At 43.0% G+C, this 25,654-nt stretch overlaps 1 protein-coding gene across 2 annotated transcripts in view; it reads right to left on the minus strand.

Moving 5' to 3' along the window:
• LOC110535096 (zinc finger matrin-type protein 4) overlaps positions 1 to 25,654 on the minus strand; it is a 187,146-nt gene that overhangs the window by 12,070 nt on the left and 149,422 nt on the right. Inside the window, exon 6 of one of the 2 annotated variants that reach the window (XM_036936175.1) lies at positions 5,464 to 5,560. The exons of the other annotated variant lie outside the window; for it this stretch is intronic. Within the exon in view, the coding sequence (XP_036792070.1) occupies positions 5,464 to 5,560 (97 nt within the window). The remainder of the gene's footprint in view (positions 1 to 5,463; positions 5,561 to 25,654) is intronic. 2 annotated transcript variants of the gene reach the window in all.

Below are 25,654 nucleotides of genomic sequence, written 5' to 3' on the forward strand. Positions count from 1 at the left end.
TTCAACGGCTGTATTTCAGCTGTTGAATACATTAGGTTTTATGGTCACGTCCGTAGCAGAGGACACACAGCACCACCCTTTTCCCTGTCACACAAACAGAGTAGCTTCAGTGGAATACCAATCCCACCATAAAATCTACGCCCAATGAGTCTGCTATACTCTCAATAATAGAGTATAGCAATATACTCTGTCGACACCATTCTGTACACATCTGGCCCTTCTTTTGACACTGTGCTAACCTCCAAACAAGCTTCAACGCCATACAACACTCCTTCCGTGGCCTCCAACTGCGTTTAAATGTTAGTAAAACTAAGTGCATGCTCTTCAACCAATTGCTGCCAGCACCCTCCCACCTGACTAGCATCACTACTCTGGACGGTTCTGACCTAGAATATGGGGCCAACTACAAATACCTAGGTGTCTGGTTAGACTGTAATCTCTCCTTCCACTCATATTAAGCATCTCCAATCCAAAATTTAATTTAGAATCTGCTTCCTATTTCCTAACAAATTCTCCTTCACTCATGCAGCCAAACATACCCTCGTAAAACTGACTCTCCTACCGATCCTTGACTTCGGAGATGTCATTGACAAAATAGCCCCCAAAACTCTACTCAGCAAACTGGATGTAGTCTATCACAGTGCCATCTGTTTTATCGCCAAAGCGCCACTGCGACTTGTATGCTCTCGTTGGCTAGCCCTCACTACAGATCCGTCGCCAAACCCACTGGTTCCAGGTCATCTATAAGTCTTTGCTAGGTAAAGCCCCACCTTACCTCAGCTCATTGGTCACCATAGCAACATCCACCTCCGTGTGCTACACGCGCTCCAGCAGGTATATTGCTCTGGTCATCCCCAAAGCCAACACTTCCTTTGGCTGCCTTTCCTTCCAGTTCTCTGCTGCCAATGACTGGAACTAATTGCAAAAATCTCTGAAGCTGGAGTCTTATATCGCCCTCTCTAACTTTAAGCATCAGCTGTCAGAGCAGCATACCAATCACTGTACCTGTACACAGCCAATCTGTAAATAGCACACCGACTACCTCATCCCCATATTATTACTTATCCTCTTGCTCTTTTGCACCCCAGTATCTCTACTTGCACACCATCATCTGCACATCTATCACTCCAGTATTAATGCTAAATTGTAATAATTTTGGCCTCTAGGGCCTATTTATTGCCTACCTCCCTACTCTTCTACATTTGCACACACTGTAGATAGATTTAATTTTTTTAAAAATTTTGTGTTATTGACTGTACGTTTGTTTGTGTAACTCTGTTGTTGTTTTTGTCGCACTGCTTTGCTTTATCTTGGCCAAGTCGCAGTTGTAAATGAGAACTTGTTTTCAACTGGCCGACCTGGTTAAATAAAGGTGAAATGAAAAATAATCTCCATATCATCTTAAATTTCTTGTAGTATTGTATGTTTTTATTATGTTGTAGGGGCTCCGTTGAAAAAGAGGCCTTGGTCTCAATGGGACTGCTTGCTAAAATAAAGGTTAAATAGAATACATAATCTCGAAAGATGAGATGGGCTATGATCACAAAAGTCAAATGAGGTCCTAGGGGCCCTGGTCAACAGTAGTGCACTAGGGAACCGGGTGCCATTTTGGATACAGCCTATAAAGTTATATTTATAGATTATCATTAGGCTGAATAATTGTTTTACCTCACATAAATGTCTGACTAGTGCTACATGATGCAATGAATGGTGTGTCAAACCTGAGAGGTGAGCCAACCATCACATCATGCATTAATCAGCTTTCTTCCTTTTTGGGGGGGTTGTTTCCACACATGGGAAACAAGAGCAGCAATAACAAATCACTGCGACAACATCCAACCTGACAGACTCATCCTCTCATTCGCTCCAGTCTCAGACATAGCCACTGCGTTTTCTCACTCCCAGTTGCCAATGTCTTTCTGCACACCATTAGTATGTGTGAGTGTGGGGGGAGGGTTAGGGAGGCTGGGAGGGAGGGTAGAGAAGAGTGCAGGCGAGCAGCGGGGAATGGAGATAGTTGGGTGAGGGATCGGTGACTGCATGGTAATGAGGCTGTCTGCTTGACCTATCAATAGTGGAAGAGCGGTGGGACTGAGGACCGGAGGGACTGAGGGACTGGTCTTGATCACACAACGTGCCCCCGCCTCGCCTCGTACCACTCCCACCGGCCTCGTTACCTTCCCCTCTTCATGTTTGATCATGAAAATGCATGTTGTGACCCAGGCTCTTATTTCCGAGCCTGGCTGCTCCTGTGTCTCGATCTCTTGCAGTGGATGATGACATTACACATAGGAAAGCCCATCTCAGGCTCTGATAACCCACATCTAGAGGCGGCAGGTAGGCCCCTTTAAAAAAAAATAATAATAACCTAAAATGACACCCAAATCTAACTACCTGTACCTCAGGCCCTGAAGTAAGGATATGCATTTTCTTGGTACCATTTGAAAGGAAACATGTTGAAGTTTGTAGAAATGTGAAAGGAATGTTAGAGAATAACACATTCGTTTTGGTAAAAGATAATACAAAGAAAGAAACAACCGTTAGAAATAAAGGTACTATCTTTGAAATGCAAGAGAAAGGCCATAATGTATTATTCCAGCCCAGGTGCAATTTAGATATTGGCCACGAGATGGCAGCAGTGTATGTGCAAAGTTTTAGACTAATCCCATGAACCATTGCATTTCTGTTCAAAACTTTGTATCAAGACTGCCAAAATGTGCCTAATTTGTTTATTAATAACTTTTCAAGTTGAAAACTGTGCACTACTGTGCACTCTCCTCAAACAATAGCATGGTATTCTTTCACTGTAATAGCTAGTGTAAATTGGACAGTGCAGTTAGATTAACAATAATTTAAGCTTTCTGACGATATCAGATATGTCTATGTCTATGTCTATGTCAGTAGTGAATGTTCTTGTTACTTACAACCTCATGCTAATCACATTAGCCTACGTTAGCTCAACCGTCCCGCAGCGGACCCACTAATCCTCAAGTAGCTGAGTATAGGGCCAGTAACCGAAAGGTCACTGGTTCGAATCTCTGAGCCTACTAGGTGAAACATCTGCTGATATGCCCTTGAGCAAGGCACTTAACCTTAATAGCTCCTAAAAGTCACTCTGGATAAGAGCATCTGCTAAATGACTCAAATGTGAAATGTAAATATAGGCTAAGCTTGTTCACATGGTCCAACACTAGGTCATGGCCAGAGCTGTCGGTATCTTACTTAGCAGAACATTTAACAATAAACTCAAGTAATGTGTAAGTATGAGATAGGCTACTGCACTGTCACATGGTTCTTGACCTCCAGTGATAGAAGAGAAAGAGAGAGCTGCAGTGCCTCCTCCCCCCTCCTCGCCTGTCCTGAACTAGAGGTCAAATGGGTTCCCTCTCCAGTTTCTCCTTAGTTCACACTGACCAGCCAGCCGACAGCCACGTCTAGAATCCCTGTCTGTGCACTCAGTCAGTCTGCTGTAATCAGCATAAACCCCTATCACTCAGTCAGACCTTGAGACTGGGGAGGAGATGGGAGCTCAGTCAGCTCACAAAGCCAGCAGGCTATTTCTGTCACAGCAGTCTTAGCCCCTCCTAAAAGACTCCTTATGCCGTAACAAGGAAGGACAAACGATGGCTCCTCGTCAAAAAGTGTACTATATAGGGAATAGGGTGCCATTTGAGACACAAACAGGTACATTGCTACTGTGTGCTCAAATGAAGTGCAGGACAACGACTGACTGGTACAGTGCTACGGTGTGCTCAAATGAAGTGACTGACTGTGAAGAATACTTGGAAAGCAAAAAGAGAAACATGTCAGACAGCCAAATTGAGTTAGTAAATGAAAGGACGATCTTGATTTGTGGCATACTTTCTGCTTCAGATGCCAGCAGCACTGGCATGGGTTTAAGTATTTAAGCATCCAGGCTTTGTACGGTTGTAGCAGGCTTGTTCGTGTAGTATTGATCACACATCTCATTAGTAAGCATATTGTGAAGGGGTAATTTGTCCCCCACCCTCAGTCAAAATAGAATTTCCTCTCTGAAGTTCTTGGACTCGGTTCAAGTTAGCTACGCTGAGTTCGTGAATCTTGGCTAGCTGGTATCAATTTGTGATGAGACTGGGGAGGTCAATATGACCCTTACCTAACATGACCTCATGCAATTTATAGTGCATCATTTTTTTTCAGTGGAAATAGTATTCAGACAAATGACTGACAAACTGTTGATGAGTGTTTACTGTAGCCTAACCCTTCTCTGTGAAGTCATTCCATCAAATTAAAAGTAACTATATAATTCAAATCATCAAATGCACCACTGCTTTCATATTAACTGCCATCTTCTATTTGTCTGGCTGTATATAGGACAAGAGACAACAATGACATATCTGCCCTTTCTGGAGAGAGAGAGAGAATGTTATTGTCACATGCACCGGATAGCTATTCTATCTGGGTAAACTGGCATAAAGCACTGACCTAAATACACCCAGAGCGAGAGAACGAGAGGAAAGAGAAGTTGCTTTGGCCTACTGGGGTGGGTGGATCTGCCTGTGTGGAAAGCCACTAGCACCAATGAGGCAGTGCAGTGGAGCGTGACTAAGGTGCAGGGCTAAAGTGTCATGTCTCTTGATGCCTGCATCCCTGTGGACACGTATGGACAGAGAGGGTCCTACAGGGGGAATTCATTCAAGGACACGCACCATGAAAAAGCCCATCAATTCACACCAACTGGCCAGGCTGTGCTGAGTTGGGCCCAATACCAGGTCATCCTCTGACTGCCCTCCCTACATATGCATTCTGTCTCTGCATACCGACCCTACATACTGTCCCAGGACAAAAGCTGTGTGTTTGACTCTGAACACTGGGTGTTGATCATGTTTCAGCATGGCCCGCTTGAGTTAGAAGACTTACTGTTAGTTTTGTGTGCTGGTTGTGTATTAGCACTAGTTGTTTGAGTTAGATGGTTGTGTGTGCATTATGGTTGTGTATTGGCCGAAGTTGTTTGTTCACTCTGATGAGCACGGCCTGGTGGCGCTAGCCTGGGCTCTGGGTGTTGTGTCTACAGTAGAACAAGCACTTGTTGATCTGCGTTTTGCTCCTGCAGGCACCACGGCATGGCCACCAATTAGCAGCAGCAATGTGAAAGAAGTCGAAAAATGTCTCAATTAGACACATTTCTCCTCCTTAAAAATTAACTGCTTTCAATGAGATTGAACATAAGTGGAAAAATATCCAAAGATGCCCAAAGCCAGCAGAGAGACTCTCCTCCCCTCTGATATTTTGCTCACTCGGTATCAGCTGATGCAAAATGTAAAAACCCTCCTTGAAAGTGCCAATTGCATTTCAATGGCATAGCATACATGAACGTAAACCAAACGCAATACAATTTACATGCTGGAAACTCACCATCAGACAAGGAGAAAACAAAGTGTGACATTGTCTGTTTAGCTGCAGTACACAGAGGAGAAGACTCACTTGTTTTGGTGCTTTGAGCCCTGCAGATGTGCATGGTACTGTGCCACAGAGTTGAGTGTGACATTGCAGACTTCACACGTATAGCTACGTTTCAGACCTGGAATAAGAACACACACGCACGCACACACACACACAAGATTAGACAGGTGTGTATGTATTAACTTACTATTTGTTTCAATCAAATTATTGTACTTTGGAACTATGGAACCATGTTCAATGTTCCACCACAAATGCAATTAATGTGTATACATTCACTATTCTATCCCACTGGAGAGTCCTAAATGGAATTGTTAGTTCTCTATTGAAAATACCTGGTCAGCATGCTGCCACTATGCTGTCACTAAATAAGGTAGAAGACTAGAGGGGATGAGAACTCTTACTGACAGAAGCTCTCTCTTCCATACAGCTGGCTGTTAAAGACACTAGCAATATGTCCCAAATGGGACTATTGACTAGAGGTTGACCGATTATGATTCTTCAACGCCAAGACTGATTATTGGAGGACCAAAAAAAGGCGATACCGATTAATCTGCCATTTTTTTTTTTTTTTACATTTATTTGTAATAATGACAATTACAACAATACTGAATGAACAGTTATTTAAACTTAATATAATACATCAATAAAATCAATTTAGCCTCAAATAAATAATGAAACATGTTTAATTTGGTTTACATAATGCAAAAACAAAGTGTTGGAGTAGAAAGTAAAAGTGCAATATGTGCCATGTAAGAAAGCTAACGTTTAAGTTCCTTGCTGAGAACATATGAAAGCTGGTGGTTCCTTTTAACATGAGTCTTCAATATTCCCAGGTAAGAAGTTTTAGGTTGTAGTTATTATAGGAATTATAGGACTATTTCTCTCTATACCATTTGTATTTCATATACCTTTGACTATTGGATGTTCTTATAGGTACTTTAGTATTGCCAGTGTAACAGTATAGCTTCCGTCCCTCTCCTCGCTCCTACCTGGGCTCGAAACAGGAACACAACAGCCACCCACAGCAACCGTCGAAGCAGCGTTACCCATGCAGAGCAAGGGGAATAACTACTCCAAGTCTCAGAGCGAGTGACGTTTGAAACACTATTAGCGCGCACCCTGCTAACTAGCTAGCCATTTCACATCGGTTACACCAGCCTAATCTCGGGAGTTGATAGGCTTGAAGTCATAAACAGCGCTGTGCTTGCGAAGAGCTGTGGGCAAAATGCACAAAATTGCTCTTTGAATGAATGCATACGAGCCTGCTGGTGCCTACCATCGCTCAGTCAGACTGCTCTATCAAATCATAGACTTAGTTATAACATAATTACACACAGAAATACGAGCCGTAGGTCATTAATAAGGTCGAATCCGGAAACTATCATTTAGAAAACAAGACGTTTATTATTTCGATGAAATACGGAACCGTTCCATATTTTATCTAACGGGTGGCATCCATAAGTCTAAATATTCCTGTTACATTGCACAACCTTCAATGTTATGTCATAATTTCACCTAGTTATTATTGCCTGCTAACCTGAATTTCTTTTAGCTTAATATGCAGGTTTAAAGAGATATACTTCTGTGTATTGATTTTAAGAAAGGCATTGATGTTTATGGTTAGGTACACATTGGAGCAACGATACGCACCGCATCAATTATATGCAACGCAGGACATGCTAGATAAACTAGTAATATCATCAACCATGTGTAGTTAACTAGTGATTATGATTGATTGATTGTTTTTTATTAGATAAGTTTAATGCTAGCTAGCAACTTACCTTGACTTCTACTGCATTCGCGTAACAGGCAGGCTCCTCGTGGAGTGCAATGTAATTAGGTTGTTAGAGCATTGGACCAGATAACTGTAAGGTTGCAAGATGCCCGTCATTGAAAATAAGAATGTGCGGGGCCTCCCGGGTGACACAGTGGTCTAGGGCAATGCATCACAGTGCTAGCTGTGCCACCAGAGACTCTGGGTTCGCGCCAGGCTCTGTCGCAGCCGGCCGCGACCGGGAGGTCCGTGGGGCGACGCACAATTGGCCTAGCGCCGTCCGGGCTAGGGAGGATTTTTCCCTGGTAGGGATATCCTTGTCTCATCGCGCACTAGCGACTCCTGTGGCGGGCCGGGTGCAGTGCACGCTAACCAGGTCGCCAGGTGCACGGTGATTCCTCCGACACATTGGTGCGGCTGGCTTCCGGGTTGGATGTGCGCTGTGTTAAGAAGCAGTGCAGCTTGGTTGGGTTGGGTTTCGGAGGACGCATGGCTTTCCACCTTCGTCTCTCCCGAGCCCGTACGGGAGTTGTAGCGATGAGACAAGATAGTAACTACTAACAATTGGATAACACGAAATTGGGGAGAAAAGGGGGTAAGATTCAAAAAAAGAGAAAAGAAAAATGTGTTATTAACTGATTTGCCTAGTTAAATAAAGATTAAATAAAGGTGTAAAACAATAATAATAAATAATCGGCCAAATCGGTGTCCAATAATACAGATTTCCGATTGTTATGAAAACTTGAAATCGGCCCTAATTAATCAGCCATTACGATTAATCGGTCGACCTCTACTATGGACCCTGGTCAAAAGTAGTGCGCTATATAGGGAATAGAGTGCCATTTGAGACTAGGGTCAGTGCTCATTGCTCTAGTCTTGCATGTGTCCTAGTCTATCCACTCTACTACTCCTGGTGGGGGAAATGTAAATAATCAATTAAAGACGTGCCCACACTAAATTGTCACACATTCAGTATTGATCACGATGAAATTACATTGAAATGATGAGATACATGACTGAGGCTTGAGGATTTTGACACACCTTGGCTCTTATTAGCCAGAGCCCTGCTTTGAGTGAAATTTGAGCTGTTGACTGTATTTTGTTACAAACCATTGCTTTGGCTAATACAACAGGCTAACAAGCTAACTCCAAAATTCTAATAAAATCTGAGTGAGATGATCACTCTATTTCTCACCCCTTCTGATGTCTTCGGCGACTGTGGATCACCAAATCAGCAACTAATAGAGTGACAAACCCTGTATCTGTGGATGTGTCCAAAATGGCACCCTATTTCGTTGACAGTGCACTATTTTTGACAAGGGTCCATTTAAAAGTAGTGTACTATAAAGGGAATAGGGTGCCATTTGGTACACATTAACAGAGTAAGTGGCTGTTATGTTGAGGCTCATGACACAGTGGCATGACAAATTGCCCAATCGCTTGCTTCTTCTCTCTGAATAGAGTTAAACCTATAAACATTGTTTGGAGGGTAATAAAGGCCAAGGTAAAGATACATGTCCCCACTTCTCCACCATCATTGAATCTAATTGTCCAATCTCTCCTCCGACCTAAGGTCAGGTCTCCCCATGTTGATGAGCCTTTCTCTCTAGATCACAGCATTAAAACATAATGTGTCTTATCAAGAGGCAGCGAGAGAGAGTGGTAAAGGAGGTAGACAGAGACACACAGAGAGCGAGACACACAGAGAGCGAGACACACAGAGAGCGAGACACACAGAGAGCGAGACACACAGAGAGAGGCAGAGAGAGATCATGTGCTCATGAGCCTCTGAGTTCTTCTGCAAAAACAATAGAATTATGGTGGGATAAATATTGATACACTTATACAGGATACTACCCTCTATATCAAAACATTCAAACCAAATCAAAAGTTCATACCTAAAACCTTGATTTTTGACAAAATGAACTGATTGGATTCTTACTACCAAGGACTATCAAGACAAAAATTATTTCAAACCGAAACCTGGTAATACCATCCAACGCAAAATGATGTTTAGTCTGAACCTACTTCTGAAGCCAAAAAGTAAAATACAATAATCTATAAGTAATTTGTTTATATACAACGTAGTAAATAAGGCTACCAAGCTGCTAGGACAGAGCAGGCCTGGCTGCAACTTCAATTAGCACTGAAGTGTAAAGTGAGATGTGTGAAAACTATTGAGCCTAACAATGCAGCAGTTTCACAGCCTCCCCCACCCTGAGCCCTAGAAGCCCCCTGCACCATGGCGTATCCCTGTGCAGTAACCTTTGGATATTAAAAATAACATGGCACGGAATAAGTACAAAAATAAGCTCCTCAAGGACAACCCAGAGAAACTATTTGCTGACTGCTACAAAGAGGGGAACATAAGCAACTGAATTTTCCACAGAGAACATCCCCTGGCATGGCGCAGTGCTATAAGAGCACACTACCCCTATGTCAAGAGAGAGGGTATTGGCCCAGGGTGGAAACTCAGAATACTAGACATTGAGGAAATTGAAACAACCTCTGTCAACGTGTACAAGTCTGGGACAGTAATGATGCAAGGCATCCTCGAGCAGTTCCAGCAGGACTTTTACGGGATCAAAGAGTGAGCACAGCAGGAAAAGCTCTCTATCATTGACCACTCCCCCACCCTGAGTGAGTCTGATCACCCCCCCCCCCCCCCCCCCCCCCCCCCCCAGCACTGAACACACCCAGGTCCCACAACTACAATGCTCCTCCATCATTTAGAGGGATAAATTCACTGAGCTGGTTGAGAGACATGTTGGAGCTCAGAGAGCTAGTCCACACAATCCAGACAGAACAAACCAGACCAGCACAACAACACCCCCCCCCCCCCCCAACAAGACCCGGAGGGTGGGAGGTGGACAGCTGTCTGAGAGAACGGGCTGCACTCCGGACTGAGGTGAGAGAACTTAAGGAGAAGAGAGAGGTACACATGGCACAGCTAAATGCAGTGAAGGAGGAGAGAGAGACACATGGCACAGCTAAATGCAGTGAAGGAGGAAGGAGAGACACATGGCACAGCTAAATGCAGTGAAGGAGGAAGGAGATACACATGGCACAGCTAACAGTGGTGAAGGAGGAGGGAGAGACACATGGCACAGCTAAATGCAGTGAAGGAGGAGGGAGAGACACATGGCACAGCTAAATGCAGTGAAGGAGGAGGGAGAGATACATGGCACAGCTCACAGCTGTGAAGGAGGAGGTGAGAAACACATGGCACAGCTAACAGTGGTGAAGGAGGAGGGAGAGACACAAGGCACACCTCACAGCGGTGAAGGAGGAGGTGAGAAACACAAGGCACAGCTAACAGCGGTGAATGAGAAGGGAGAGACACATGGCACACCTCACAGTGGTGAAGGAGGAGGTGAGAAACACATGGCACAGCTAACAGTGGTGAAGGAGGAGGGAGAGACACATGGCACACCTCACAGCGGTGAAGGAGGAGGTGAGAAACACAAGGCACAGCTAACAGCGGTGAAGGAGGAGGTGAGAAACACATGGCACAGCAGTGAAGAAGGAGGTGAGAAACACATGGCACAGCTAACAGCAGTGAAGGAGGAGGTGAGAAACACATGGCACAGCTCACAGCTGTGGAGGAGGAGGTGAGAAACACATGGCACAGCAGTGAAGAAGGAGGTGAGAAAGCTGAGGTGTGAAAGAGAGCAGGACACTCCCCCAGAGAAGCCAGCAAAACAGCCCACCTCAGACCCGGACCACCTCAACACCACAATAGGAGGAGACAGACAATACAGGACCCACCAACCCAACAGATCCCAACCCCTTCCGATAGCTCCCCCGATAGCTTTCCTGACAACTCCCACACATCTACTCGAGGAGACTCCAATGCCAGGTATACCTACAGCTCATCCCTTGATTCAAATGGCTGCTCCTCATTGTCTCAAATGGCTGTTGTCAGAGGACACACTAGGGTCCCCCAGCCACATTATAATTCACACGGGCACAAACGACCTGAGGGCCCAGCAGGAAAGGGTGGCCATAGCACTCAAGGGAGTGATTGAAAAAGCTTCTTTGAACACAAAACTTTTACCATCTTATCCTGGAATATGCAAGGTCTGAGGTCATCTGCCTTTGGCCTAAAGAGCAGGAACCTAGACTTCATCAAAGAAATTGGAAAAATCAAACATTTTCATCCTACAAGAAACATGGTATAGAGGTGATGGGCCCACTGGTTGCCCAGAGAGCTGGTAGTCCAATCCAACAAACTCCAAGTTGTGAAACAGGAAGAGACTCGGGGGGGTATGCTAATTTGGTGTAGAGCAGACCTAACCCACTATTAAATTAGTGAAAACAGGAACATTTTACATCTGGCTAGAAATTAATAAGAAAATTATCTCAACAGAGAAACATTTCCTCATGTGTGCTACCTATATACCCCCAATAGAATACCCATACTTTAACGATGACAGCTTCTCCATCTTTGAAGGGGAGATCGACCACCATGCCCAGAGACATGTACTAGTTTGTGGTGACTTAAATTCACACTGTCACACTGTCACCAGAACTGGACAAGAACCTGACACTCTTAAGCAACCTGGAGGTGACAGTATCCCCTCCCAAATATGCACCTCTAGACAAAACTCTGTCGCATGCTGGATCTGTACATAGTCAATGGTAGGCTACAAGGAGACTCCTATGCCAGGTACACCTACAGCTCATCCCTTGGCAGTAGTACTTTAGATTACTTTATCACTGACCTCAACCCAGAGTCTCTCTGAGCATTCACAGTCAGCCCACCATCACCCATATCAGATCACAGCAAAATCTCTGTATACCTGAACAGAGCAATACTCAATCACGATGCATCAAAGCCAAAGGAACTGCACAATTTTAAGAAATGCTATAGATGGATAGCAGTGTAGACACCTACCAAAAACAATTAGGCAACAACTAATTCAATCCCTTTTAGACAACTTCATGGACAAAACTTATATCTGTAATAGGGAAGGTATTAACTTGGGAGTAGAAAGCCTAAACAGTATATTTGACCTTTCAGCTTCCCTGTCAAATCTGAACATTTCAAGCAGACAACCTAAGAAAATTAACAACAATGACAATGTTTGATGAAGAATGCAAAAACCTAAGAAAGACACTGAGAAACCTATCCAACCAAAAACATAGAGACTCAGAAAACCTGAGTCTACGCCTTCACTATGGTGAATCATTAAAACAATACAGAAATACACTATGGAAAAAGAAGGAACAGCACGTCAGAAATCAGCTCAGTGTAGTTGACTAACCACTTCTGGGAAAATCGGAACACACTAAACAAACAACAACACGAAGAGTTATCTGTTCAAAACGGAGATGTGTGGATTAACCACTTCTCCAACCTTTTTGGGTCTATAACAAAGAACAAACAGCAAAAACATATGCATGATAAATTACAAATCTTAGAGTCAGCTATTAAAGACTACCAGAACCCACTGGATTCTCCAAATGACATTGAATGAACTACAGGACAAAATACAAACCCTCCAACCCAAAAAGGCCTGTGATGTTGATGGTATCCTACATGAAATTTAAAATATACAGACCAGAAATTCCAATTGGCTATACTTAAACTCTTTAACATCATCCTCAGCTTTGGGATGTTCATCCTGCACACCCTAATTGACAAACAAACAAACCAAAACAAAGGCAAAGTTTTCATTGCCCTTTATGGTTGTGGGGTCCGCTCACCAACCAATAATTTACCAAATGGGGGGAAAAAACGAATTGAAACACCAGATTTTAGCCGATACCCGCTAATGATCAAAATCTAGAAAAGAGCCATTAAATTCCACAACCACCTGAAAGGAAGCGATTCCCAAACCTTCCATAACAAAGCCATCACCTACTGAGAGATTAACCTGGAGAAGAGTCCCATCAGCAAGCTGGTCATGTAGCTCTGTTCACAAACACAAACAGACCCCAGGAATGCAACACACTTAGACCCAAACAAATCATGGGAAAACATAAAGATAATTATTTCCAATGTGTCAAGTAATTAACAAAAAAACTGAGCAAAAAGGTCGCCGTAGGCAGACCTGGCTTTCAAGAGAAGACAGGCTATGTGCACACTGCCCACAAAACGAGGTAGAAAGAGCAACCAGTGAATAACAAACACCATTGTATATACAACCCATATTTATTTAATTTCCTTTTGTAGTTTAACTATTTGCACATTGTTACAAACTATATATAGACATAATAAAACATTTTAAATGTCTTTATTCTTTTGGAACATTTGTGTAATGTTTACTTGTACATTTTTTATTGTTTATTTCACTTTTGTTTATCTATTTCACTTGCCTTGGCAATGTTAACATATGTTTCCCATGCCAATAAAGCCCATTGAATTGAGAGAGAGAGAGAGAGAGAGAGAGAGCATGGCTCCCAGATTGTCTCAAATGAAGTTATAAGTCAGACTGAACAAAGGGCAGCAGCAGAAACAAAGTACACAGATCATGTCCAACATCATCCACTACTGTACCTGGATGACACTGACGTTAAGTGCTTGTTGACTGTTATCCCTGTCAAAGATAAATAGAAACGTAGCTGTTATGATCCCATTTTAATGAAGTTCAGACAGATGTATCTAAGATGGGAGACAAGACTCTCCCTCGCGCTCTCTCTGCAATCTCTCCATCTGTTGATCAGCCTCTCCGTAACCATGTGCCAGAGCGTCAATTGCTTTGCCTAAAGGTCTGATTTCAATTTTGCGAGAGGGAGAGAGAAAGAGAGAGCGAGGTTCCCCTGACACTTTCATGACTCTGACATTAAAGTGGCGGAGGTGGCGCTGAGATTCGGCACTGCGTGGCATTTTGACAGGCCAATTCTCAAACGCTTTTTGAAAAGTTGAAAGAATGTGCTGCAGCCCCGGCATCCATCAACACCATCCAACCTGATGCACCTCCCATGGCGCCTGCCCTGCACGAGCAATGAAGCACCAGCTTACCACCGCTGGAGCGCTGGGCCTCTGTCTGCTGCTTCTGCATTCACTCTGATCATGCTCATCCTTCTTGCATTCAGGGGCCGCTGCTCTGTCATAAGAGAGCCATTTATTTCTGTCTTAACTGGACATTGAGATTCCCAATATGAGAAGAGAGTAACAGGTAGAAGAGACAATTGAAAATGTCCCGCTGTCTTCATCTGAATCTCACCCATAGGTCTTCGTTTCACATCTAAGACACCTATGGCAGAGGATTCTTACAAAGCCCAACTAGTGATACAGTGTCAGACACCCAGCTTCACATAACTGTTGTGTCACACTATCCATACAATATAGGATACGTTTACAGTAAATCGAATCCAGTGTTGTGATCACATCCACCATGTTATCCTATTCATCTCTTCCTTCCCCTAGTGTATCTCTAATGGGAATATCCTATGTCAATGCTCAATTGAGTCACTCTACTGCATAATATGGAATATTATTCCAGCCACAGCTTTCATTGTCTCAATTGTTGACTGAGAGATATTGTCCCGACCTTCAGAGGTCAGCAACGGAGAACCTGTGGCAGCCAGACAATGATCGATCAACAGTGTAATCATGGATTGTTTATGAGCAGAGAAAGGTGGTGCTGGTCCATGGTTGTGCTGGTTCATGCTAAATTAACCACGAGCCATCTGGCCCACTCCAATGGTGCATCTCCTGAAATGAGCATATGCTTCCTCTGAAGGCAAGGGAACACCAGTCAGATCCGGACAAATGGCCCAATAGTCCAAAACTACAGTCAGCTTCTTGGCTCTATTACATGTAATGAAAAACATTCCTCACTTTTGTGATCTCAAACTAGTTGACAAGGATTATATTCATGGATAGGGAAATGCTGAGAACTAAATAAAATAAATTATAAAGCTAGAGGCCTGCAGCAAAATAAGCCTTAATTGAATTTGCTTACCACCGACGCGTTTCAAAAAACATGTCTTCATCAGGGAAATGGTGAATTCCAAATAATGTGGATAAAGCCTGCAGTGTAAACACAGATCCCCTGTTGCTCTAAAAAGGCAGCTCATCTTTCCATCTAATCCATCTTTAAACAATACAAAGTGTTGAAATGAAATCCTTGTTAAAAGCAATCTTGTTCAGTGAATCCTGCTGCAGATGAAATTCCATTCTGAAAACACAGTACACCAATACGATGGGAAATAAATTCAGTTTAGGGTTGGTGTAATCTCCCGCTCTCCTGGGTTGTCTCCAGATTGAATTGCCTCTCCTACTTTGATGAAATATATGACAACTTGAACAGAGCCTTCCTTCCTCCTCTGCCCTCTTGGAGAGGAACTTGATCAGCTGAGCCTGCCATTAAGGTAGTATTAGATCTATTTTAGGGTCAGGAGGGATGGAAATGGCAGCATACAGACAGACAAAAGGAGTGGCCGGTGAATTGGCAATGCAGGGCTCCGGGAAAAAGCTGCTGAAGCTGGTAGAGAGGACGTGCCATATCACATCTCCCGGAGACGTCTCTCCAATTAACCATGCTAGGATGGAGTTCGGAAAACACAATTTATCGTCATGTCTTGGCTTGATTGACAGGGCTGGCTATGGTGTAAACTAAATGCTCCGGGGGAACGTCATAATCACTGATGCAATCATATCAGATTGCATTAGATGTGCATGCATCTGTTTGGACGTGAGATCTGAAGGGACTGATTAATAAACCTGATGATGAGAGAGAGAGATGAAGGCAGAGAGATGACATGGCAGCAGTAGTTCTATCAGGATGACAAGGGAATGTGCTTTAGTCTTTATTCGCATCCCCATTAGCTTATTCCATGACGACAGCTTCCAACACTTTCTTAACCAAATGTGCTCAATGAAAGTTCTGTTCTGCTCTGTTAGGATATGTTGCTTGTTGCTGAATTAAGTGAGTGCTGGCTCCTATTTTTCATTTACAGTTTTTTCCAACTGCTTACACACACAATCTTTTCATGTCACATGATTTTTGAAACCTCTCACTCAAAGTGCAAAACTACACACCAAATGTGCAAAACCATAAGCTATTTCTCAGCCTTTGACTCAGTTGTCAATTGCATAAAATTGCATATTCTCAACCTAAAACACAAAAATCTAACAGGAAGTGACTTGCTTTCCTTTTCCAAACACAAGCAATCAAAATGCTACACTTATTCACCAGGTCACACACACACTCCTCACATGTGCAAACACTAATAGCTTAACTGATCACTAACCAATCACTGCTTTACTGTAGTATAGGCCTATAAATAGGTCAAAGGTCAGATTACCTGTTTTGAACAATGGATGCCAACAATGGACAGAGAGCAAGAGGAGTAGGAGGGAGAGGACGAGGGCAAAGAAGAGAAGGAAGGAGAGGCATCTCTAATGAGATTAGGGCAAAAAAAAATGATCATGTGATCAACCACGGTTTGACCATGAGAGAGGCTGGACTGAGAGTCCAGCCCAATTTGAGTCGATTTACAGTGGCGTCCATAATTCAAACCTTCAGAAATGAGAACAGGTATGCAACTATCTAATGACTATTTTAGCATTACAGTAATGTACTGTAAAATACGTATGACTTCATAGTATTGCATAAACATGTGTAACTCTAAGCCATCCATTTACTGCACTGCATTGAATGAATGAGGTTGGTTATCATGTTGTACTACATTTTTTTTTGTACATTGTTTACAGTTCCTATGCTGAACACATACTGTGTTTGAATTCTGTACAGAGTGGAAAGGCAAAGACATCATGGAGGACAAGGATGCTTGTTTACAGATGTACAAGAGACTGCAATTATAAATATGGTCTATGTGGGGAAATAGAGGTTTCCTCTGTCCAAGGTTGGATAAGCCATGCTAAGAGATACTTTCCTCGATGTTTGGCAAGAGAAAACGTATCTTGTGATGTGGACGAAGTATCGTGGCCAGACTCAGGCTGGAGAAGAGATGAGGCGTAGCTTAGCACTGGTGACTGCCCCCCGCCACCCCCACCAATTCCTGTACTGCCCCCTTGGGACTCCACACACACAATTGTGTTCTTTACTGTATTCTAAAGAATATACTTTTGGTTTACATATGTTTATGGTTTTGTTGTATGCTACTGTATACAACAGTAATGTTTGGCCTAATAAATATTTTCTGTTTCTACATTACATTGGTGTTTACAGTGTACTTGTTACCCCTCTCAGCAGATTACTTTCACTGTAGAACATTGTATTGAAATGTAGATGAAAGACCAAAGAGCTTTAGATTTAGAACAACAGTGTTAACATGGTAGATCCAGAAATGTACTATTATGAAAGCAGTGTTTGCCATTTGATGCAAATGCTTCATTCTGACATGTGTTTATGGCATTTTGAATGCAGTGTTACATTTTGAAGGAGATGTGAGGCATTTTGCATTTTGTGTGTGCAGTTTTGGGAATTGTGTGTAGAGTTTTGAAAAAAAGGAGACAGTTTTGAAAACTTGTGTAAGCAGTTGGAAAAAACTGTAAATGAGCATTGGTTCTATGACACAAAGCTGGGCCCCCATTCCGAAGTGAAGACTAGTAGTGAAAATAGTGCCCAGCCCCAGAACATTTGAAACCAAACTAAAAGTGCAACTGATTCAAGTAAGTGCCCCTATTTTCATTTGATGACAATTAGTTATAAGACAGATATAGCTTAGGGGCCAGCCGCACCATAATAAACCAGTCTTGTCCTCCTTTCTGCTCAATAAGCATGTTTTCTTATAGACTAAGCACATGAGACATACAGTAGAGAAGTGTAAATCTCCTTACAGTGTTAGTTAAAACAAAATGGTCTGGGTTGCAGTGCAGTCTACAGTCTCAGTTGGGTCCCAAATGGCACCCCTATTCCCTATATAGTGCAATACTTTTATGGGCCCGGTCAAACGCACTAAATAGGGAATAGGGTGCCATTTGGTTTGCATACAAACTCAGTGATATGATGAGTTTGACTGGAGGGAGGAAAAGACTATCAAAGTGAGAGCAATTGTATAAATGTGTGTCATCAGTCCATGGAGCCAGGGGCTCATACCGAGGTAGCCCCTGGGAGAACTGCCATTATTTGCCTGTGCAATGGAAACAAGAAAATGCCACCATCTCCTATTTTGTCTTTCTCTTGTCATAAATTACTACAGTGTTCCAGTCTAGATAGAACCACATCTCTCAGACTCAGTGGTTCAACGCTTTGCCACAGCAACGGACACCATTATATTCAGATTGAATACACATTATATATATATATATACAAAAGCATGTGGACACCCCTTCAAATGAGTGGATTCGGCTATTTCAGACACACCCGTTGCTGACAGGTGTATAATATCGAGCACACAGCCATGCAATCTCCACAGACAAACATTGGCAGTAGAATGGCCTTACTGAAGAGCTCAGTGACTTTCAACACGGCACCGTCATAGGATGCCACCTTTCCAACAAGTCAGTTAGTCAAATTTCTTCCCTGCTAGAGCTGCCCGGGTCAACTGTAAGTGCTGTTATTGTGAGGTGGAAAGTCTAGGAACAACAATGGCTCAGCCGCGAAGTGGTATGCCATACAAGGTCACAGATAAGGACTTCCAAGTGCTGAAGCTCGTAGCGCGTAAAAATAATCTTTCCTCAGTTGCAACCCCCACTACCGAGTTCCAAACTACCTCTGGAAGCAACCTCAGCACAATAACTGTTTCTTTGGGAGCTTCATGAAATGGGTTTCCATGGCTGAGCAGCCGCACACAAGCCTTTGTCCGACGGGGTTTGGCGGATGCCAGGAGAATGCTACCTGTCCCAATGCATAGTGTCAACTGTGAAGTTTGGTGGAGGAGGAATAATGGTCTGGGGCAGTTTTTCATGGTTCGGGCTAGGCCCCTTAGTTCCAGTGAAGGAAAATCTTAATGCTACAGCATACAATGACATTTTAAACAATTCTTTGCTTCCAACTTTATGGCAACAGGTTGGGGAAGGCTCTTTCCTGTTTCAGCATGACCGATCTTGACAAACCATTTCTGCATGGACCTCGTTTTGTGCATGGGTGCATTACCCATGCACAAAACGAGGTCCATGCAGAAATGGTTTGTCAAGATCGGTGTGGAAAAACTTGACTGGCCTGCGTAGGGCCCTGACCTCAACCCCATCAAACACCTTTGGGATGAATTGGAACGCCGACTGCAAGCCAGGCCTAATTGCCCAACGTCAGTGCCCAACCTCACTAATGCTCGTGGCTGAATGGAAGCAAGTCCCCGCAGCAATGTTCCAACATCTAGTGGAAAGCCTTCCCAGAAGAGTGGTGGCTGTTATAGCAGCAAAGTGGGACTAACTCCATATTAATGACCATGATGTTGGAATATAGTGTAGATAATGCACCTCCTCCTCCATAACCCAAAGCTATATGTATATATTAGATGATAATAATAGAGAAACGTATTTCTTATCTTAGAAGAGAAAGAACAACTTAGAAGTAGAAGCTATATTTCAATTGTATATGATAACAATAATAAGAACAGTTTTTGCTCTTCTAGCAAGGAAACATGTTTTGGAATGTGACTCACACCATTCATCATCTTCTGTTACTTCCAAAAAATGACTCTATAAAGAAACAAAGCACCATGAGCAGTCTCTAAAATAGACTGCAGCAATTCAATACTATACATCATGAACTAACCGGGGTAGATTGGACTGTCTTGGGTCTTGCTTACATTTTCCCTACATTACATTAATTGATGTATGGAGGTGATGTGGATTATCTCCCAAATGGCATCCTATTCCCTACATAGTGCACTACTTTTGACCAGAGCCGTATGGGCATTGGTCAAAAGTAGTGCACTACATAAGAAATAGGGTACAGTCAAGTTAACAGTACACATTGTACAGTACATACAGATGACATAAGCCCGTATGGTATAGATAACCTAGGAACTGTATGCAGGTACAGTATAGTTATTCCTTTCAGCTCCTAGTGGAACAGAGGGCCTCGTATGCAGGAATAGCTAGCTACGATACATACATATTACATACGCCCTTATGCTATAGATCACTGTAAGGTGCTGTATAGTGTATACAAGTAGGTAGCTATGAAACATATGCACACACCCTTTTAGAGGCAGGACGTGCAGTATGTAGTGCAGCTTTACAAAGCTCCATGAAGTCTCAACTCTGCAGGGAAATGTAAAACCAGAGAACATGGCTGTACCCAGATGATCATAGTGTGAAGTTAGCAGGGTTTTGGGAAATATTGAGGTTAGCAGTGTTTAGGATGGTAGAGGATAATATTGAGGTTAGCAGTGTTTAGGATGGTAGAGGATAATATTGAGGTTAGTAGGGTTTAGGATGGTAGAGGATAATAGTGAGGTTAGTAGGGTTTAGGATGGTAGAGGATAATAGTGAGGTTAGCAGTGTTTAGGATGGTAGAGGATAATATTGAGGTTAGTAGGGTTTAGGATGGTAGAGGATAATATTGAGGTTAGCAGTGTTTAGGATGGTAGAGGATAATAGTGAGGTTAGTAGGGTTTAGGATGGTAGAGGATAATAGTGAGGTTAGCAGTGTTTAGGATGGTAGAGGATAATATTGAGGTTAGCCGTGTTTAGGATGGTAGAGGATAATAGTGAGGTTAGTAGGGTTTAGGATGGTAGAGGATAATATTGAGGTTAGTAGGGTTTAGGATGGTAGAGGATAATATTGAGGTTAGCCGTGTTTAGGATGGTAGAGGATAATAGTGAGGTTAGTAGGGTTTAGGATGGTAGAGGATAATATTGAGGTTAGCAGTGTTTAGGATGGTAGAGGATAATATTGAGGTTAGCCGTGTTTAGGATGGTAGAGGATAATAGTGAGGTTAGTAGGGTTTAGGATGGTAGAGGATAATAGTGAGGTTAGTAGGGTTTAGGATGGTAGAGGATAATATTGAGGTTAGCAGTGTTTAGGATGGTAGAGGATAATATTGAGGTTAGTAGGGTTTAGGATGGTAGAGGATAATATTGAGGTTAGCAGTGTTTAGGATGGTAGAGGATAATATTGAGGTTAGCCGTGTTTAGGATGGTAGAGGATAATAGTGAGGTTAGTAGGGTTTAGGATGGTAGAGGATAATAGTGAGGTTAGTAGGGTTTAGGATGGTAGAGGATAATATTGAGGTTAGCAGTGTTTAGGATGGTAGAGGATAATATTGAGGTTAGTAGGGTTTAGGATGGTAGAGGATAATATTGAGGTTAACCGTGTTTAGGATGGTAGAGGATAATATTGAGGTTAGCCGTGTTTAGGATGGTAGAGGATAATAGTGAGGTTAGTAGGGTTTAGGATGGTAGAGGATAATATTGAGGTTAGTAGGGTTTAGGATGGTAGAGGATAATATTGAGGTTAGTAGGGTTTAGGATGGTAGAGGATAATATTGAGGTTAGTAGGGTTTAGGATGGTAGAGGATAATATTGAGGTTAGCAGTGTTTAGGATGGTAGAGGATAATATTGAGGTTAGCCGTGTTTAGGATGGTAGAGGATAATAGTGAGGTTAGTAGGGTTTAGGATGGTAGAGGATAATAGTGAGGTTAGTAGGGTTTAGGATGGTAGAGGATAATAGTGAGGTTAGTAGGGTTTAGGATGGTAGAGGATAATATTGAGGTTAGCCGTGTTTAGGATGGTAGAGGATAATATTGAGGTTAGTAGGGTTTAGGATGGTAGAGGATAATATTGAGGTTAGCAGTGTTTAGGATGGTAGAGGATAATATTGAGGTTAGTAGGGTTTAGGATGGTAGAGGATAATATTGAGGTTAACCGTGTTTAGGATGGTAGAGGATAATATTGAGGTTAGTAGGGTTTAGGATGGTAGAGGATAATAGTGAGGTTAGTAGGGTTTAGGATGGTAGAGGATAATATTGAGGTTAGCAGTGTTTAGGATGGTAGAGGATAATATTGAGGTTAGCCGTGTTTAGGATGGTAGAGGATAATAGTGAGGTTAGTAGGGTTTAGGATGGTAGAGGATAATATTGAGGTTAGCCGTGTTTAGGATGGTAGAGGATAATAGTGAGGTTAGCCGTGTTTAGGATGGTAGAGGATAATATTGAGGTTAGCCGTGTTTAGGATAGGGAGGGAGGAGGTGAGGGCCCTCCGAGTTTGGTGTCAGGAAAATAACCTCACACTCAACGTCAACAAAACAAAGGAGATGATTGTGGACTTTAGGAAACAGCAGAGGGAGCACCCTCCTATCCACATCGACGGGACAGTAGTGGAGAGGGTAGTAAGTTTTAAGTTCCTCGGTGTACACATCACGGACGAACTGAATTGGTCCACCCACACAGACAGCGTTGTGAAGAAGGCGCAGCAGCGCCTCTTCAACCTCAGGAGGCTGAAGAAATTCGGCTTGTCACCAAAAGATCTCACAAACTTCTACAGATGCACAATCCTGTCGGGCTATATCACCGCCTGGTATGGCAACTGCTCCGCCCACAACCGCAAGGCTCTCCAGAGGGTAGTGAGGTCTGCACAACGTATCACCAGGGGCAAACTACCTGCCCTCCAGGACACCTACACCACCCGATATCACAGGAAGGCCATAAAGATCATCAAGGACAACAACCACCCGAGCCACTGCCTGTTCACCCCGCTATCATCCAGAAGGCGAGGTCAGTACAGGTGCATCAAAGCAGGGACCGAGAGACTGAAAAACAGCTTCTATCTCAAGGCCATCAGACTGTTAAACATCCACCACTAACATTGAGTGGCTGCTGCCAACATACTGACTCAACTCCATACACTTTAATAATGGAAATTGATGGAAAAAATGTATCACTGGCAACTTTAAACAATGCCACTTAAAATAATGTTTACATACCCTACATTACTCATCTCATATTTATATGTATATACTGTACTCTATATCATCTACTGCATCTTCATGTATCACTAGCCACTTTAAACTATGCCACTTTGTTTACATACCCTATATTACTCATCTCATATGTATATACTGTACTCGATACCATCTACTGCATCTTGCTTATGCCGTTCTTTACCATCACTCATTCATATATCTTTATCCCTTAACACTTGTGTGTATACGGTTGTAGTTGTGGAATTGTTAGGTTAGATTACTCGTTGGTTATTACTGCATTGTCGGAACTAGAAGCACAAGCATTTCGCAACACTCGCATTAACATCTGCTAACCATGTGTATGTGACCAATAAAATTTGATTTGATTTGGGATGGTGAGAGAAAACAAAAACAAAAGGCTGTTGGTAAATCAGAGCAGAGAGAGAAGTGGGCAGGTCCTCCTCTGGAGTCTCATCTTCTACAGAACAGAGTACTAATAGGTTGGGGGCCTACATTGAGGATGCATCCTAAATGGCACCAAAAGTAGTGCACTATATAGGGAATGGGATGCCATTTGTGAGGCAGCCTTTGTGTAAACACAGCAGAGTGCTGTGCTCTCACTCACTCAATTCTCAGAAACAACACCACTACTGAGCTGTATAACCACCAACCAATGTACAGAAAATCTATCAAATGCTCTTCTCAATAGGTACTCAATGAATATTTAATGAACTGCATGGAAAAGTCACAACTGCCAGATTTCCATCTACAATTGTTGGTTTAATAGCCATCCCACATCAGACAACTGTAAAACAATGTGCAAGGACAGGACAATTATGTGAGGCAGGACAAAAAAGAACAAAGAGTGAAAAGAGAAGTGCTATTTCATTTGGATGCATTTGTGTGAAAGATGAGCCTGCCTACACTGGCTCTGCAGCCCTATGAATTAAGCAGCCCAGCCCAACACTCCTGAGTGGCGCAGAGGTCTAAGGCACTGCATCTCAGTGCTAGAGGCGTCACTAGACCCTGGTTCGATCAAGGGCTGTATCACATCCAACCAGCGCACAATTGGCCCAGCGTCGTCCAGGCTAGGGAAGGGTTTGGCTGGGGTAGGCAGTCATTGTAAAATAAGAATTTGTTCTTAACTGACTTGCCTAGTTATATAAAATAGATAAAAATCCCTGCCTGCTGGGCTGTGATTTGCCCTGGCTGCTCCTGCTTCCTCTCCATCCACACAATACTAGTTCTGCCTGTTAGGATGATTTACCACTTCATTACTAATTGATAATCACCTGAGAGAAACGCTCACTAGGCTGCGAGTGTCGAATTCTGCCCCCCATAATGACTATAGTGACATTGGGGAAACACTCTGTTAGACACAAAGTACAGAAAAAGAAGCCAATGAAAATTAAGCTGGCTTTGAATTATGGCTCATCTACTTCAAGCGGTGCCTGTCTGGGAGAGAGCATTCAGGAGATATTCAGGGACAGAACTGTCTGGGAGAGAGCATTCAGGAGATATTCAGGAACAGAACTGTCTGAGAAACGAGGACAGCTTTGGGAGGCATTATACTTAACTTGAAATGATCACGCATGTTACGTCCCCCAGTTTCTGTGTTGTTGTGGGTTTGTATGTATGTGTATTTCAGGAAATGGATTCCTGGATTCCAGAAGCAGCTGATTGGTCGGCCCCATCGCTGATTGGACCTCTGACCCCTCCCACTTGTCTCTTCATTACCAAATCGTTCTCCAGCTTGATAAAAGCCAGTGTTCCTTTGTTAGGGAAAATAGCTTATTTTTATGTCCTGTGTTGATTGTTGTGGCGGTCAATAAAAGTTTTGTGGATATCATTTTTTAGCCGCTCCTTCAGAGGTATGTGTATGCCAATAGGACTTAAGTGTTTTTGGTTAATTACATTTTTCACTTAAAGTATTGGTAATTTTTCATTTGTTCCCAGGGTGAGAAGGGGAATGCACCTTGGGAGTGTTTAGGCAAGAGGCCTATGAGCATACATAACTCGTAGTATTTAATCTGTATATGCACACTAGGTAAGACCTGGGCGGACCACCCCCTGAATTTTGGTTAGAGTGCCAGTGTGTTTAAAGTTAGGTAAGAAGTGGGAAGGCAGGTAAGGTAGGAGAGGGGACTCTTTAACTTTTACTTTCTTTGCTTTGGTTCCGTCCAGCACGTTCCCCACTTTACCGTGTTAAGAAATAATAAATTCCCTGTTAACTGTATTTTTCTCTACCTCTGTCTTCCTTCCCCACACCTACAATCACATACTTTTTCACTCCACGGTGAGTTGAGATGTAGCAGGGTGTTGCATTCCCTCCTCCAAGAGGTGTACATAACAACGCAGTTCAAAGTGTGGAGTCAGCGAAGACTCATGTTAATCTTAAGAGTGAATAATCATCCTTGGAGTTAGTACTAGGACAAGGCTAAATCTCAGATGTGACTGGGCAGCACAGAGCCTCCCAAATTCATCCAAGACATAACCCACCTACCAGCTGTGAGCATCAATAACACCGGGAGTTAAGTAGCTAAGCAACAGTACATCTCCAATCAGTTGTGACTGGGTTGCACGGAGCATCCCAATTCGCCCCTGACAATGCAGAGCCCACCTATCAGTCATAAGTATCAATACGACTCGTAGTTATGGGGCTAAGTTACA

Source organism: Oncorhynchus mykiss, chromosome 11, assembly GCF_013265735.2.
Source record: "Oncorhynchus mykiss isolate Arlee chromosome 11, USDA_OmykA_1.1, whole genome shotgun sequence".
Lineage (NCBI taxonomy): Eukaryota > Metazoa > Chordata > Actinopteri > Salmoniformes > Salmonidae > Oncorhynchus > Oncorhynchus mykiss.